General features: G+C 36.7%; 1 protein-coding gene across 1 annotated transcript in view; it reads right to left on the reverse strand.

Moving 5' to 3' along the window:
* Positions 1-8887: 8887 nt before the first annotated feature.
* Positions 8888-18118, reverse strand: part of LOC127410687 (1-phosphatidylinositol 4,5-bisphosphate phosphodiesterase beta-2-like) — a 46722-nt gene continuing 37491 nt past the window's right edge. The window contains exons 28-32 of the mRNA XM_051645851.1: positions 16861-16925; positions 14996-15019; positions 14802-14847; positions 12811-12909; positions 8888-11089 (exon numbers count right to left, since the gene is read on the reverse strand). Of these exons, the coding sequence (XP_051501811.1) occupies positions 10955-11089; positions 12811-12909; positions 14802-14847; positions 14996-15019; positions 16861-16925 (369 nt within the window). The 3' untranslated portion in view covers positions 8888-10954. The remainder of the gene's footprint in view (positions 11090-12810; positions 12910-14801; positions 14848-14995; positions 15020-16860; positions 16926-18118) is intronic.

The following is an 18118-nucleotide window of genomic DNA, read 5'->3' on the forward strand; positions in this document are numbered from 1 at the left end:
ACATTTTATGATTGACATTTCCATCAAACACACTTTCCAGCCTCACGTTTGTCTCTTGGCTCTGCCTGCGTTTGGACTCATGTAAAACTCTGCAGTTTATAGATGTAGATATGAACTATAATTGGACTTACGGCTCGTGGCCTTGTTTTGCTCTAGAAGCCCATAGAGGACGCTAAATTGTTTTTAAGGAAAATGCAGGTGGGGTGATGCAACTAAAATGATCACTTAAGGGACGAGGGCTCCCACACGCAGCCAAATATCAACAGGTGCATTCAAAAGAACAAAGTAATTCTAGATCTTATTGAGCTATTAACAAGAGGGGGAATTCAGGGTAAACCGGAGAATGAATCAACAAACAACAAACAATGCAAGAGATGCAGAGTGCTTTTTCAGAAATGGATTTGATATTATAGATTTTTTGATGTCTGGTCTAATTCATTTGGAAATTGATGGGCATCAAAATGTCATCAATTAGATACAGGCTACATCTTAGCTAGATTTGCCTATACGAAAAGATTTTATCATTCATTTTATTGACTAACATTGAAGGAGGGACTTGAGTCATAATGAAAAACCATAATATTTTTTTTTTCTTCTAGTTTGTTCAACAACAGTGGCCTATAAAATTACTACGGAACACAATGATTTGCCATTGAAATGCAAGTTAAGCTCAGTCGACAGCATTTGTGGCATAATGTTGATTATTACAAAAAACTTTTTTGACTCGTCCCTCCTTTTCTTTAAAAAAAACGGCAAAAATTGAGGTTCCAGTGAGACACTTACAATGGAAGTCATTGGGGCCAGTTTGTAAACATTAACATACTTACTGTTTCGTGACTCCAGCCAGGTCTCCTAAACAACCAAATTGGCCTGGTTGCTAGGGAGGGTAGAGTCACATGGGGTAACCTCCTCATGGTCACGATTAGTGGTTCTCGCTCTCAATGGGGCGTGTGGTAAGTTGTGCGTGGATCGCAGAGAGTAGCATGAGCCTCCACATGCTGTGAGTCTCCGCGGTGTCATGCACAACGAGTCACGTGATAAGATGCGCGGATTGACGGTCTCAGAAGTGGAGGCAACTGAGACTTGTCCTCCGCCACCCGGATTGTGGTGAGTAACCGCAATAAGTAGTGGGAATTGGGCATTCCAAATTGGGAGAAAAGGGGATAAAAAATAAATAAATAAAATAAAATAGTCACTGTTTCAAAAGTATAACCACAAGACATAAACAATATGCATATTAACATGATTTTAGTGTGATAAAATCACTTACTAACCACATCTGCGTAAAGTTATAGCCAATTTTACAACTTTTTCGGCATGATGACGTAACACCGTAAACCCAGAAACAACGATTTAAACAACTTTACAGCTCAACCACATGCCTCCCAACCTTTACACTCAACCACAACCTGCAATCCTACAGAAAAGAACTACTCTTCAGTTATCCGTGTCCTGCGTCTGTGTCCATTTTTCAATTATTTTTGTCCTTCAAAGAAGTTGGAGTTGAAGGTGTGTGATGACAGGGTCGGAAAAAAATAAAAGCTATTTTACACAGAAATGCTTTTAATTCTTTGTTCAAGGTTCAGTCAGACTGTGAAAGTGAATACTTGAGCTATAAAAAGCCACTTGCTTTTGTGTCCAAAGCACTCGAGTGGCTCTCTGGTGTAATAACCAAAGCATCTGGACTCAGCGAGGGTCCTGGCGCTCCAAAAATACATCCACCGAGAACAACATCCAACATGGAGCAAGTTTCACCATGACAACATCGCTGGTATTGGTATGGACTGAGTTGAAAATGTGAATTCATATCTGTCACTCAAGGTTCCAATTGTGCTTATACAAGAAGAAAGTTATCCTGCTCAAAATGTCCCAAAACCTCTGCAGTTTTGGTGGGTGTCTGTAAAATGTACGGTGAATGTGGTTGTCTTCAGTCTGTTCTATAACTGCATCAATTCACCATCAATAATGTTATCACATACATGCACGATTACAGTTGCAAAAAGGTAAACTTTATTGCCCAAAATATATATACAGTGACAATTTAATACACATTTGTTAACACAGCCACAGCCACAAGGAAAGCATGCAAACGTAATTTAAAATCTGAGGAAAATGAATCTGACTATATATAAGTCGTCTTTGTCCAAAAGGTTTCTTGCAGAGAGTTTTCTTGTTACCAATGCAGAGGATGTGGTCACAGAGAAAAGGAGAGCAGAAAGAGAGAGAGAGAGGGATGGATTCCTTTACCACTACTTAATACTAGGGATGTCCCGATACCATTTGTTTGAGAACGAGAATGAGAATGAGTACGAGTACCGATAGTTCATTTTTGGTACTCGCCGATACCGAGTCTGAGTCCGAGTCCTGTTTTTTGTCATTTTTATAAACTCCAAATCAGTTCATTTAAATTTTATCATCAAAATGGTGTTTGAATAAGTTAATTCATTAACACTTTTGTCAAATGAAAACATAATTAATTTTCAACATAATATTGCATTATTTTTATCAAGGTCAAGATTACGATCAAAGAACATATTTCAAATCAGCAGTATAATCTGACCACGTTGGTATCATAAATTGTGCTTTTTTACCTCATATTACGCAAAATAAAAAAATAATTTTCCCGCATGTGTGTTCTAGAGATGATTGACAGGCGATGTCTGTATCTAAAAGGTTATTGGCTCTTTTACCTGTAAGGCGGGACTTCCTTTCTATATCCGTTGACCGTTGGGTGCTAAAGCTTCTTGGTTGGGTGTTCCAATTTCTCCCATTCATTTTAATAGAAGTGGCCCGTCTCTATTAAATAATCTCTAGTATACTACAATTACTACTGATTTATTATTATTAGTAGTAGGCTAGTATAACAGTGAATATTACATAACTTTACAGTAGTGATATATTTCTGTCATACGTTTTTCCAATAAATGTACCTTTAATTTTGACGGAGCTTTTATTTTGAAGTATTTCTGTGCCGTTTTGACCAAGGAGCTGTGATGATTTGAAGACAGCTTCCCACTCTGGAAAAGCCGGTCCTTACGTGACTCAAAGTGATTATTAAACCACAAAAGGCTGCCATTTAATTAAATAGGTATGTACTCGATATGTGCCTCATGCTATAACGTGAATTTGCATTTTGTTTACTGTCATCTGCTACAAACATAGCGCATGATGCTCATGATGGTGGTTTCCCTGTATGAGACTTGGAGAAGCTTTAACAGCTGGTGTCAGCACAACACTGTCTCCACACACTCACAAGCGCTCACATTTGAATTACATGCAAACTATATATTTATCTCTTTAAATCGCAGCTTTTGCGGTTAAATAATCACACCAGAACATAACGTGATTTTAAATTGTTGACTGAATGTTTACGTAATGACATTCGTATGTCAGATGATATCGGTTTTTGGTATCGGAGCATTTTTACGAGTACAAGTACCAGTAGCCTACATGAGCACGGTATCGGGACATTACAGATTTGTACAGGTTTTACAGTTATAAAGAAAGAAAAGAATGAAAGAAAAAAGAGAGCATCTTAAAGCAGATTAAAGGCTTGTGTGTATGTTTTGACAGCTAAGTTTGAAATTATGAACATTCAAAAACAGACTCTTAACTCATTTTAATATTCTGCCAGTGTAACGTAGTCTAGGGGATTTTTGGACACTTTGAAAAGGCTGTTAAAAGAAAATTGGCCCGGGACCCTTGCTGCAACTTGACCCTTCCTCAAAACCACCACCAACAAGCTGATAAAAATCATGCATTAGCCTCAATGTTTGGCTGCATCTATCTGGAAATTGTATAGAAGCAGTTTTAGTATTTAATGTTATCTGAGCCTCAGAAATGGAGTGAAATTTCACATAATATGGGAGCATCAGCAGGCAACACGGGAAGCAGATGGCACAGGGGCAGCAGAGAGGGCAGCTCTAATGGACGAGGCAAACCCGTCCTGACGCCGCAGGCTGGCAGAAACCCTGCATTAGTCGCAGGAGATGCTGTAATGATGCCGTGGAGGCTTGAGGCGCAGGACGAGAAGCCCCATGGAGGAGGATCTGCACAGGTGGTTTGACTTCTGGAGCAACAGATCACATGTGTTTACCAGGGGAAACTGCGCCTGGTGACAACGCTGCCTCGCATTGCAAATTAGAAAACCATTAACGGTGAAGTGGAGGAGAACACACGTCAGTCTAAATCACTGCATTTGTTTTCCAGATCTGCTAAACTCTGATGGCTTGGATTGCATAAATGTACATGGAGTTATTTTTACATATTCCATGTAATTGTGGAATGTAAACAAAAAAGAACTTGTGATCCTTGCTAAGGCTGTTTCTCTCTAAGCAATCAGACAAGTTTTGCATGGAAGATAATAAAATGAACAGGAAAATCCCATAGACTTACATTGAAGGAAGGACCTTAGCAACCACCCAGAAAACCTTAGCAACCACATGACAACACCCTGGCAACCACCCACAACACCTTAGATTTTCCACAGCCAAACGCTTATCACATGTAATGTAAACATCTATTCCTCCCCCCCCCCCACCCCAGTTTTTACCATTGTTCACATCTCTTGAGACTGGAAATGATGCCACAACTGTGGAAAAATGGATAGAAATAATTTTCACACAATACATATTGAAATAGTTTCTGTTTATTTCACTCTTTGTTTAGATGATCATAGTTTTAAACATTTAATATATTGTATTTTTATAATGGATTTGCAAAGTTTATATTGAAGTTCTGGGACTGGGACAAGACTAAAACAGTCAAACTTAGACATAAAAGATATTTACGAAGGCCTGCTAAAAAGTTCACAAGTCAGTTTCAATAAGACCTTCAAATAACAAAAAGAAACAAGTTTTTAATTAATTAGATAAATAATGAATTTCAAGTTAAATAGGCACCCAAATATATTAGATTTGCTCGTGAGGTTTTCAGGGTTTCTTCCACTGAACGAAATCCAGGGACATTATTTGAATTATTAATGTTGATTGTAATGGGAAAAAAACCCATCAAACTTTCATTCTTGTTCAGTCATGAAGGTGCCACATTATTCTTTAGTAAATCCTGTAAATGTATATTCATAATCAGGAATTATGACACATAATTATGATTGCTCAATGAGAACATTGGAACGGTCTGTGTTCCATGTGAGAGGAGACATGAGTCACGGGCAGATGGGAGATGTGCGACCCATCGGCTCGCTGTGTTTATCAGTGTGTGTGTTGTGTGTGGGCAGACTGCTCAGGCATGACACACTTCACCCCTCTGTGTATGTGAATATTAACGTGTTGAGCCCAAACTCAGCAGACCATCTGATATCACACACTGTTGATTTAACGTGTTAATTCAGTGCGAATAAAAAAAACAATAATGCAATTAATCATGTCCCTGGACACAGAGGTGCAAAAACCATATATGCAAGGTATGCAATGCATAGGGGCGCCATGTAAAGGGGGGCACCAGCGGCTCACTAAAGGTGGTGCAATCGGCCTCCTTGACCCCTCCAACACCCCCCCCCCCCCCACCCCGCTCAACGCTTATAATGGATGATTCTACCCTCCCCTCGCTTGAAAGATACATTGGGCACAAAATTTTGTTTTGCATACCCGCTCAGAAATGTGTAGTTGCACCCCTGCCTGGACAGTAATACAGTGTATTATCAATGGAGCACTTCAAGCTTCAAGTAGCACCTGATTTCAGCAGGGGGCAGTAAGTGAAACTCCAGCTGTAAAGACAACAAACCAAACTCAGGTTTGCTTGACATTAGCAACAGCACAAGATGAGGACACGTTCTTGCGTTCAAACACAGCTGGACGGAGCGCAACTACGAATGCTGGGATCTTGAGATGTGTTTTCCTAAGTTTCAAACTATGTTTAACTTGACACAACAATCTAAAAACACTGTGTTTATGACACGACACAAGTTATAATAAATCTATCTCGGACAGCTTTACAAATTTAATTGCAAAATCTTTTCTGTGGACTGTAGGCCAATGACAGGCTTATGTTCAATAATATAATAATGAACAATGTATTGCCTTCTAAAGCCACTTTTTATATTATCAATACTTTACTCATCTGCCTCAATAATGTAATGCATTTTAGTTATCTGAAATAATGTATTTATTGTATATTATATTTATAATTGTTTAAGCATTATATATTAAATAATCTTTATTTGGGGGCCTTTTTTCAGCAAATTTGATATATGCGATTAATTGTGATTAATTAATTGGCATATCATGTAATTTGATAAAAATGTGTAATCAATTGACAGCCCTAATTCTGGCACAGGATATGATTTACAGATATCAATATTTTAGTTTTCACTAGTGAAAATGCTCATTTTTGATATCAGTAATGATCAACTTTCATTTCAAATATCTCTAATGTTATTGTAACTAAGAAAGCCTTTTACGGTAACTTGAATTACTGTTCAATTTATCAGAAATTAATTTGAAACTGACATCGCCACTAGTGAAAACCAAATTACAGGTTTAAAACTTACCATATTTTAGAAGTTGTAATTCAACTGTCAATTTCAGAAATGTCATTTGCACTAGTAACAATGTAATTATTAATATGAAAATATTATTGAGCGTGCAGCAGGCAGGAGAATCCTTTTTCAGATGTCCTTAAGATTGTACATGAGTCGCAACTGACTCGAGATCTCGAGTTCGTAAGGACATTTCAATCACACATTTCAGTGTGTGTCAGAGAAAATGTTCCCTAAAGTGCCATAAAACTCACTGATCTGATTTAGACAAGAACTAAATTACTCAGGTCAACCATATTCCCTCTGTTTAGAGTAAATACTGTTGATCCACATTGGGAATTAGTACAGTTATATATGTTTTCTCTGGTTACACAGTGAGAAAAGAGCTTGGAATTTCACTGCGAGTATATTTATTATGGGTTGTAATGTAAATTGGGGGCTCGTCCGGGATATTCCTTGAGTGTTTATGGCTTGTTTTCCAGTCAAATTTACTTGAAGCAAGATATCTTGTTTTCAGTTAAATCTAACAGAATTTAATAACATTTATGTGTATAAAAAGAAAAAAATATTGCTAATGGGATAAGTAAAATTTTGCTTATTTTTTTTTTTTTTTTTAACCCCACTGGCAAATAGTAAATTTTGTTATGCCCAATTCCCAATGAGCTTTTAAGTCCTCATGGTCACGTAATGATTCGTCTCAATCCGGGTGGCGGAGGACGAATCTCATTTGCCTCCGAGTCTGAGACCGTCAATCTGCGCATCTCATCACGTGGCTTGTTGAGTGCCACGGAGACATAGCGCGTGTGGAGGCTTCACGCCATCCACCGCGGCAACCACGCTCAATTCACCATGCGCACCACCGAGAACAAACCACGTTATAGTGACCACGAGAAGGTTACCCCATGTGACTCTACCCTCCCTAGCAACCGGGCCAATTTGGTTGCTTAGGAGACCTGGCTGGAGTCACTCAACACACCCTGGGATTCGAACTAGCGAACTAGCGAACTCCAGGGGTGGTAGCCAGCGGTTTTAAGGATGTTTCGATTTTTTTTTTACTGGAAAATAAGACAAAAATGCTAATAATAAAAAAAAAATAAATAAATAAATAAAAAGTAAAAAAAAAAAAAAAGGCAAAATTATTTTTGCCTATTTTATTATTTACGCATTTAAATTTAATTAAAAAAAAATTACCACATTTTATTTTTTTAATTAATAAAACTTGATAATAATCTAAAATAATAATCTTAAAATTATTTTTGTGTGTGTTTTTCTTTAATCGTTTAGTAGATTTCCTTCTCTAGAGTTCTCAGTTGTATTTCGATTTTACGCATGTCTCTAAACTCAGGTCACTGCTCTCAATACAATTAACACAGCCATCTGAACACTTTGTAATTGTCCTAAACAGATTGTGCATTTTTCTTGATTTTCCTCATTTTCTCGAAACACTACATACAAATTTCTCTGATTTAAAATTCATGCTTTTAAAACAGTTAACACAAACAACTAAATTAAAGTCATATTCTCAAATGCACATATCAGGTTGTCAAATCCCTTCATAATGATATCTGTTAGTAATGCACACAGCAAAGAAAAAGCAATTTACAAAATTTTTCACACAACTGTCATGACTTTGCTATCTATAAAAGGGTCAAATATGACAATTCAGAGCAAACAAACAATGAGGAAGATGAAGAAGAGGAAGAACAAGACGAAGAGGTGAAAACTGAGAAGAGGTAGAGTGGGTAAAGTAAGAGGAAATAGAAGGACGCATTGGTGAGAAAAGGGGAATGTTTTCTCAACTCTTTCAGGGGTGAGCATTGAAAGAGTTGAGGAAAGACCAAATGGAGATGGTGTAATGATGGTGAGCAGAGAGAAAGAGGACAGCAGGGTGGAAGAGTAAAGAAGACACAGAAGAGACTCAAATGATCTGATAGTTCCTCTAATGTATCATATTATGAATCACGGTCTCTCTGAGACACACAGTGTTCGGTCTAATGTGAGCAGATCTACAGTGACTTCAATCGCAACAAAAAAGAAGAGGGAGGAATGCCATTCCTCTCCATGCCAGTCAATCAATGCCCACACTTACTGTACCATCTGTGCTTATAGTGCTGCCTTAGGTCCATACAATTGAGCAAGACTGCTATTTTTTTGTTTGTTTTTTTTACAGTAAACTTCTTCATCCTCCAACAACTAGACATTTAGAGGCATTTTATGAAAACAGATGGAAAGAGGTCTTTATTGTGGATGTTTATGATAAATGTGTATTTCAATCATAGAGTTGTGTGTCTATAGCTGAAAATGTTATGAATTCAATAGAGAACACATCTATAGTTTTGATGTTAGTATTTAGTTGTAATAAATGCATTATCAGGAAAGAATACATTGCTTCATTATGCAGTGAAATTGAATTGTTTTGCAAAACTGAGTGTCTGTTTCGCTTTTAGTTTTAACAGAATGTTGTCTACATTCATATTTTTAGGACAGCATCCTCCTTTCTTCAATCCATTGATATCAGAAAATTTTCTCCTGTCAGCAGATGACCATTTTGACAATTGAGGTCTCAAATGTAGTACAGGAAATTAGAGCCGAGAAAGCCATTGTGTGTCAAAACTGAAGCCCGGTGGACGATCTTAAAAAGCTTTTTAAGGCAGAATAATCTGGTTTCTCTCAATCAATTAGAGAATGAATTCAAACCATCACTGTTACTTGCATGTGACAGATGGGAATCCGTGTGTGTTTACTACTGAACCTTCAAAACAAACAATGAGCAGTTTATTCCTTTTGTTAAAAATAGTCTCCAATCAGTCTGATCTACAATATCTCATGATGTTTGCGGATGAACCTCTTACAGAAATGTACCATGGTAACCAGAGTTCAACAGTTTACATTATTGTGTGTTAACATATACTTTTATTCAAAGCAACTTATCATAAAAGAGCCAACAGCAGTATATTGTAAAATAATGTTAAATTAATTTAAGATCTCCTTCAAACAGTTTAAGAAGTTTTTAAGCTTTCAGAATGTTTTTGTTTTGATTGTTGACATAGTTGGAGGTAGAGGTATGCATAGAGGTATTGTTACCCTTTTTTACACCAAATCATTTTTGATCCATCTAGTGATTTAAATAGGACACAGACTTGACAAAACATCTGAATAATTGCGAGAATGAGAGATGTTTAAGATGATGTGTGGGCTGACTCACTGTCTGTCTGTGAGGGTTCGAGTATCAGTCACCTCTTCAACAGATCCAGCCTTTTCTGTACTGTTTGTTGAGAGCAGATCTGATGGTTCAAACACAAGTACTGAACACATTTCTCACCCCTCATCTCAAACTCCCACCTTCTCCAGTCTTCAAAATCGGTGTACATTTGCCCTCTAAAAAAGACCTGTTTTAATTCAGTATATTATTTCTAAAAGTCAGTGTGGATGTTTGAGAGCTCTTGTTTATGAATGAAAAATAATGCCACCTTTTCATTTAGATTTTGATTACAGTCACCTCCACCATAAACGTGTTCTTAAAGTCTTTTTACAAAGTGCATTTCTCAGAAAATATATTTTTTGTGTGTGCATCATTAAATAAGGAATATTCCAGGTTCAATAAAAGTGAAGCTTGAGTAACAGCATTTGTGTTGCATTATGTTAATTACAACAAAAAATAATTCTGACTCGTCCCTCATTTATATATATATATATATATGGTTCAGGGACCATTTACAATGGAAGTGAATGGGGCCAGTCCAATGCTAAAATGTATATAGTTTCAAAAGTATAGCCACAAGATGTAAACAATGTGAGTTAACATGATTTTAGTGTGATAACATCGCTTACTAACCGCATCTGTGTAAAGTTATAGCTAATACCGGAACTGCAAGCTTTTGTTGTCATGGCAACTAAGTTGTAGTAATGGATATAACTTTCCACAGATGCGGTTAGTGCATGATTTTATCACAGTAAAATCATGTTAACACACATATTGTTTATGTCTTGTGTCTATACTTTTGAAACAGTGAGTATTTTAATGTTTACAGATTGACCCCATTGACTTCCATTGTAAGTGTCTCACTGGAACACACATTTGTGCTTTTTTTAAAGAAAAGGAGGGACGAGTCGAAAATCTTTTTTATTAAAGGAACACAACATAATGTAATGCATAATGAAAATTACACACAGCCGGAAACACGATTATATTCATCTTGTAGACGTCCGTGTAATGATCATTAAATATATGAAAAACCTGTACTGTATATATATTTGGTCAACTGACACGCTCACTGTCACTTTCTTTTTTTAATGAAAGTTTAAGCACTAAACTGTATAACATCAAGAATGTCATAATAGACAGTGAAAAATAAACATGCTGTAAAATTTGAATTAATCAATCTATACTCGTGTTGTGCTCCTAAAGTATATAAAAGCAGTTTATCCTACAAAAACTTGGCTGTACTGTCCCGCGGGTTAGGAGCTTTTTTCTCCGTCCTTGTCCACGTGTTCGGGGAAATGAGGTTTGACGCAGGAGTTCACAGTCTCCGACAGCTCGCTGGGCAGGGACCACATCTTCTTAGTGTGCTCGGACACAGCGTCTTTGTTGAGCTGACAATTAAATTGAGGGGGTGAGATGTTAGTGAGAAACCAGTGAGCATTGCAATATGATCACTGGAAATTGATACGCTGCAAACACATTTTCTGGTACCCCGAAATCGACCCAGCGCCATACTCCATCAAGCATTTTTGCATCAATTCAAATGTGTTTACATTTTCTTGTTGCATGAGCAGCCTCAGAGACGCAGGTTCTGGTCACATGGAAACCAGAAAGAAATCATGTTCACATAAATAATGATTAGCATGATTCAGAGGTTGCATTTTCACTCTAAAATCACACTTTTACTCCACTGATGGTTAGGTTTAGGGTTGGGGTTTGGTCAGGGGGTAGAATTATTAAAATATGTTTTCCTGTTGATGGTATTATATTATTTAAAAAAAAAAAAACCTCGCTCTTGACGCCACCTTGTGGACGTTTCATCTGGAAGCTGAACCTCACATGTGCTCTTGCATTCAAAAACACTTCCAGCTTCGGCCACTGGGGGCAGTGATTCGAATTTCAGTAAGCACAGGCCGATATCAACAGCAAAACTTTCGAACAGCTGTTGTTGAATTCATAGTGCGATCAGTCTGATCACTGAGCTGGTTATTGCCAGTCGGAGGCCACGTCCACACATACGTTTTTGTTTGAAAATTCAGTTTTGTAACCTCATCGTTTTCCAAAGTATGTGGTAATGGAGAACGTTTTCTAAACACGCCACTCTAGTGTAGACGAGAGGCGTAAACGTAGACAAATCAATGTGTTTTCAAACAAAATGCATTAGTGTGGACGTGGCCAGAGGCGGGTGGTATTAGGGGCCGTTCACACAGGATGTGTTCTTGTGTCTTTTCACACTGATTTTAGATTTTGCGATCTTGCAAGAATTAATGTAAATTCTCACTCTCTGCATTATTTGCGGTTGCTTGTAATTTTGTATAATTTCTACAATATTTCCACATAATCCGTGAATCTGAGGTAATCCGATTGCTTTTCTCCAGGTTTGGCAGCGGCAAAACAAATGTTCGAAAAGCCGTTGAGGCATATCCAACTGAACAGCTGCCATTCTATCAACTTTCTATCAAAGTGCTTAATAATCACCATTATCTGAAATAATCTAGGTAATAATCGACCTGATTTTTGTAAATCAACTAGTTTAACCTTACTAAAATATACTTGCATCGTCTGAGGCAGAACATTTTTATATGAAAAAATTAAGGGTGTTCAATTGAGCATGTATTAGCCATATCTCTGGTTTCACCTCTTAAACATATAGTATTTTTGTGTATTATTTTTTGCTCGCTTACTGAATACTCCGTTATTATGCACTAAAGTATTTACAGGTAATTGCACTTATACCATCATTGACACAAATGACACAAGTACACCTTCATTATTTGTGAGGTTTCACTATAAAACAACACAAAAACCACCACAAATGGCATTGCAATTTTTTAAAAAGCCGAAGCAACTTCAGGCACTTTGGGCCGCAATAATCAAGAAAAAGTGACAGGGAAATCCTGGTGGGACTGGTAAACATGCACTCACATTTGGGAGGTGTGTTTTTACTAAGACGCCATGTCAAGTTAAAAACGCTTCCTTTTTTCCATTCCGTTGTACTTGATAAAGCTTTTTTAAATGTGACAACACATTCTGTGTGAACGGAGCTTTAGGGGAGGGATATTCTTATTCAAGAGAGCATTTGATTGGACAACAAGTGCAAGTCTGTATTTACCTGACTGATCAGGTCTCTGATGTTAGCGAGCGTACTGGCTTGTCTCTTCTTCAAACTCTGTTCCTGAGGTGTACCGTCAGGGTTGTTGTTTTCTGCGGACTGAAAAAGCATGATATTACAGATGTTATCTAACATACTCACACATACCTGTACATACACACATGTTCAGATGCACATATCTGCCTGTGAACATCATATACTGTACATACTTACAAACGTGAACACAAGCACACCATTAGCTTGACGTCACATGTACATACATGCACTCAGGTAAATTAAATGTGCACTAAATGTGCAGCTGCGAACAACTTTAAAGATGTGTGTAATTCCGTCCCATTTCAGTTCATGTCAATGAGTGTGTGTGTGTGTGAGCGTCAGATAGAGCATGCTTCCAGTCCATGTGCAGCTATTGTTTGCATATCACGTTGAGCAGACAGACTCGACAATCTGTACAGTCCTGAACATCTGAAGAGACTCAGTCTTTCATTTCTGAATCTGTCATGTGTCACAAATAAACTCATTCACTCCAGTAGAAAATAAACTTTGTAAACTTTAAGTTTAAAACACTTTCAAAATCTTCCCCTCCACCGTAGCTCTGAAATCTCATTCGCGTTTGTGCACATTCAGATATGGCACGTCGAGACACGTCATGCTAAGTTTGATCAGTGAAACCAAATGGCACTAGTTCTTGCATGTCACGACATGGCAAGTTTGATTCTGCCAAAGTACAAATGAGATTTGAGAGGATTTTAACTGAATAGCAACATAAACTCTGTTCCTCACACAAAGCTATCATATGACTTCAGAAGACTTGGAATATAGCACACCATGTATATGGACCACTTTTATGGTAGTTTTTTGTGCTTTTTTGGATATTGAATGCCCCTGGTCACTGTCTGCTTTCTATTTTTCTGCTGATGAAAATGTCGTTGACAAAGGGTTTTTTGATGTTGTCAACGATAATAAAGATGAGGCTGGAAAGACATAATGACGATAATTAAATGGTTTTAATTAAAACATCATTTTTATGAAAATGTGACAAATAGCACAATAATATATAAAAAATAATATTGCAAGATATTAACCAGGAACAAACACTGTTTATATATATTTATAACTGTATTTGTGCATTTTTTATATATTGCAATATTATTTTTCTTGTAATATTTTCTAAAATGCCATATATATATATATATATATATATATATATATATATATATATATATATATATATATATAAATAAACCAAGATTTTTAATTTCTAAAACTTATAAAAAAACAGCTTATACTTCAGTGATCTGAGGTTTTCAGTGTATTATTTAAATATATTCATCTTTAATATGTTTGATACATGTTTAAGTAGTTTATAATATTTTAAAAATATTTTAATATTTGGCTCAAATTTCTGTTGCAGTTTGATTTGTTTTTGTTATTTCTGGCAACTAAAATTACATGCCATTTAAGTCACAGTAAAGCTGACAAAAATTAATGAATATGATATGATGAAATACTGACTAAATTTAAAGGGAATTTGTCAAAGGGTAAGAATTATGACTAAAATAAAAAAACTGAAAATTAGCAGCGAGAACATACTTCAAAATATTTGCTTTTGTGTGAAAACAGGTTTGGAACGATATGAGGGTCAGAAAACTGATAGAATTGTTGTATTTGGATGAACTAAAACACATTTCCTCTGAATTTTATATCTTAAACCTCAATAACAAATGTTCTGGCAGTCGAGTTTCTGAATGAATGTACCAGTGAAAGAAATAAACAGAAATGTGAATGAATTTGATTAGTCATCACTCAACAGACGTGATTGAGTCAGAACGCACATGTTTCTATCTTTCACATTATAAATGCCATGGTTACAGGCTCTCGTCTCAATCGGGCTCTCTCTCGTTTTGTTGCTGCCCGTCTACCTGCCATGTTCACTCACTCACTGGAAAACAGCGGTAAAAGAGGTCCTGTGTTCATCTGCTGTGTTTTACCTGAGCATCACTGTCAAGCTGATCAGAACTTTTGCTCTTCTTCATTCTGAAATACAGAAATATCAGGATTTGTTCTTTAAAACAACAAACACAAACGCTTGATTAAACGTCTGAATTTAAATAAAAATGCTGTCCAGTTTTGCATTCAAATAGTTCAAATAAATTGTCTGTGTGTGTATATGTATGTGTCTCACTTTTCCCTCTTCTTTTTCATCTCACTGAGAAAATAAAATAAAAAACAGATAGTTACACCAGTGTCACAATTAAACTTTTAATTAAGAGGCAATATTTGCCCCCTGAAATTGATTGTCAGGGTTGTGCTTTACCTTTATAAGGTCAAATGTTTCTTAACATTTAATTGTTGTCCTTTTATATCTAATAGTTCAATTGAATGAATTCCTTAATATATAAAATTATGTACAGTTGAAGTCAGAAGTTTACATACAATTAGGTTGAAGTCATTAAAACTCATTATTTTAAGCACTCCACAGATCTAATATTAGCAAACTATAGTTTTGGCAAGTCGTTTAGGACATCTACTTTGTGCATGACATGAATAATTTTTCCAACAATTGTTTACAGACAGATTGTTTCACTTTTAATTGACTATATCACAATTCCAGTGGGTCAGAAGTTTACATACACTAAGTTAACTGTGCCTTTAAGCAGCTTGGAAAATTCCAGAAAATTATGTCAAGCCTAATTTGGCTTCTGATAGGCTAATTGGAGTCCATTGGAGGTGTACCTGTGGATGTATTTTGAGGTCTACCTTCAAACTCAGTGCCACTTTGCTTGACATCATGGGAAAATCAGAAGAAATCAGCCAAGACCTCAGAAAAAAAAAAAATTGTGGACCTCCACAAGTCTGATTCATCCTTGGGAGCAATTTCCAAATGCCTGAAGGTACCACGTTCATCTGTACTAACAATAGTACGCAAGTATAAACACCATGGGACCACGCAGCCATCATACTGCTCAGGAAGGAGACGCATTCTGTCTCCTAGAGATGAACGTAGTTTGGTGCGAAAAGTGCAAATCAATCCCAGAACAACCGCAAAGGACATTGTGAAGATGCTGGAGGAAACAGGTAGACAAGTATCTATATCCACAGCAAAACGAGTCCTATGTCGACATAACTCTGAAAGGCTGCTCAGCAAGGAAGAAGCCACTGCTCCAAAAGCACCATAAAAAATCCAGACTACAGTTTGCAAATGCACACAGGGACAAAGATCTTACTTTTTGGAGAAATGTCCTCTGGTCTGATGAAACAAAATGGCCATAATGACCATCGTTATGTTTGGAGGAAAAAGGGAGAGGCTTGCAAGCCGAAGAACACCATCCCAACCGTGAAGCATGGGGTGGCAGCATCATATTGTGGGGGTGCTTTGCTGCAGGAGGGACTGGTGCACTTCACAAAATAGATGGCATCATGAGGAAGGAAAATTATGTGGATATATTGAAGCAACATCTCAAGACATCAGCCAGGAAGTTAAAGCTTGGTCGCAAATGGGTTTTCCAAATGGACAATGACCCCAAGCATACCTCCAAAGCTGTAGCAAAATGGCTTAAGGACAACAAAGTCAAGGTGCTGGAGTGGCCATCACAAACCCCTGACCTCAATCCGATAGAAAATTTGTGGGCAGAAGTGAAAAAGCGTGTGCGAGCAAGGAGGCCTACAAACCTGACTCAGTTACACCAGTTCTGTCTGGAGGAATGGGCCTGTGTGCAATTCTCTCTACCATTATTCTGACATTTCACATTCTTAAAATAAAGTAGTGATCCTAACTGACCTAAGACAGGGAATGTTTTCTACGATTAAATGTCAGGAATTGAAAAACTGAGTTTAAATGTATTTGGCTAAGATGTGTGTAAACGTCTGACTTCAACTGTAATAATGTGCAAAACTAGCACTAAAATTTATTTTAAATAAAAATTATTAAGAACTACACAGTATCTGATATTTTTTATTGCTTTTTTATTATTATTTACACACACACAAAACTCTCTGATCCATTAACTGAATTAAAACATTAAACAAAATGCACACACACACACACACCTGCTGAGTGTCTTCAGTTCGCTGCTGTGTTTCTCTGTGGCCATCTCCAGGAGTTTGGTCAAGCGCTGTCACAGGAAATACAGAACAGGAAACAGGAAGTGTCACTTACATATATAAGAACAGAACACACCAGCTGGTCTTTAGAGCCGGTCTGTGCTCTGGTGAGCAGCCGTGCAAAACCAAACTAACATATGCACTTCCTGTCAGTCCCAAGAAGAAATACCTAGCCGTGTTTTATGATTTTATGATATCTTTAATAATAAAAAAAAATATTACCAGTACTTTCCTTCTCTGTCCATTTCCTGTTTGTATTTTCCTACTTTGAAAATGCAATATATTTAATACATGAAACTTATTATTATGTTGGCTTTACAAAGCCAACATTCTCTACTTCTATTCTAAAAACTAGGTTTAGGATTTTTTTTTTTTTTTTTTTAAATACTAAAATTTCACTACAAGCTTTCAAGCTACATTCACTAAACTTGGCACAGACCTTCAGACTGTTCTGGAATAGTGTGCTTCGTCTTTTTTAACCATTCGGACTTACGGTTTTCCCACAGCTGATGATCAACTATCGCCAATATCCCACAGACTTGCATTAATGGAACGTTCAAATGGATCAATAGAATACTCGTTAACTTAAACTCACACTATCAAAAAATGTAAACAAACTCACAGAAGGTCTTTGATCTGCTTTACATTGCTCCCTCTCTCTCTCTCTCTCTCAACCTATCTGATGGTTTATCTGACTATCTATGTCACAGTCTGTATATCTATCTAGCCAGATAGCTAGCATTTTGACTTACTGTGATGTCTAAATAACCAGTAATCTTCAAACTTTTAAAACTAGTTAAAACATCAGTGTTTGTCTTGACAACCTTTACCTATCTAGTTATTATTGTTATCATTAAATGTAATAAAATCTAACTATTTGATTAGCTTATAGAGTAACTCTATAAAGTGTTGGCTAATATAATTAAATTTACAGTATGTCTAATGAACTAAATCCTGCATTTTGCACATACATATTGACTCTTGTCTGTTCTGATATATTACATAACAAAGAATAAATACCATGTTAAAAAAAATTAATTTAGCTTTTAGGCTGTGTCCAAATTCGTATGCTTCTATGATGTAATTTGCTGGTGACAGGAAAACACAGTTTTGAGTATGTAGTTAGACTATAATTAGTATTATACTACCTGCGTCCCAAACCGCACACTTCTGCACTGTTTTACGTCATTTTGTAGTGTAAGTA

This window comes from Myxocyprinus asiaticus, chromosome 20 (genome assembly GCF_019703515.2).
Source record: "Myxocyprinus asiaticus isolate MX2 ecotype Aquarium Trade chromosome 20, UBuf_Myxa_2, whole genome shotgun sequence".
NCBI lineage: Eukaryota > Metazoa > Chordata > Actinopteri > Cypriniformes > Catostomidae > Myxocyprinus > Myxocyprinus asiaticus.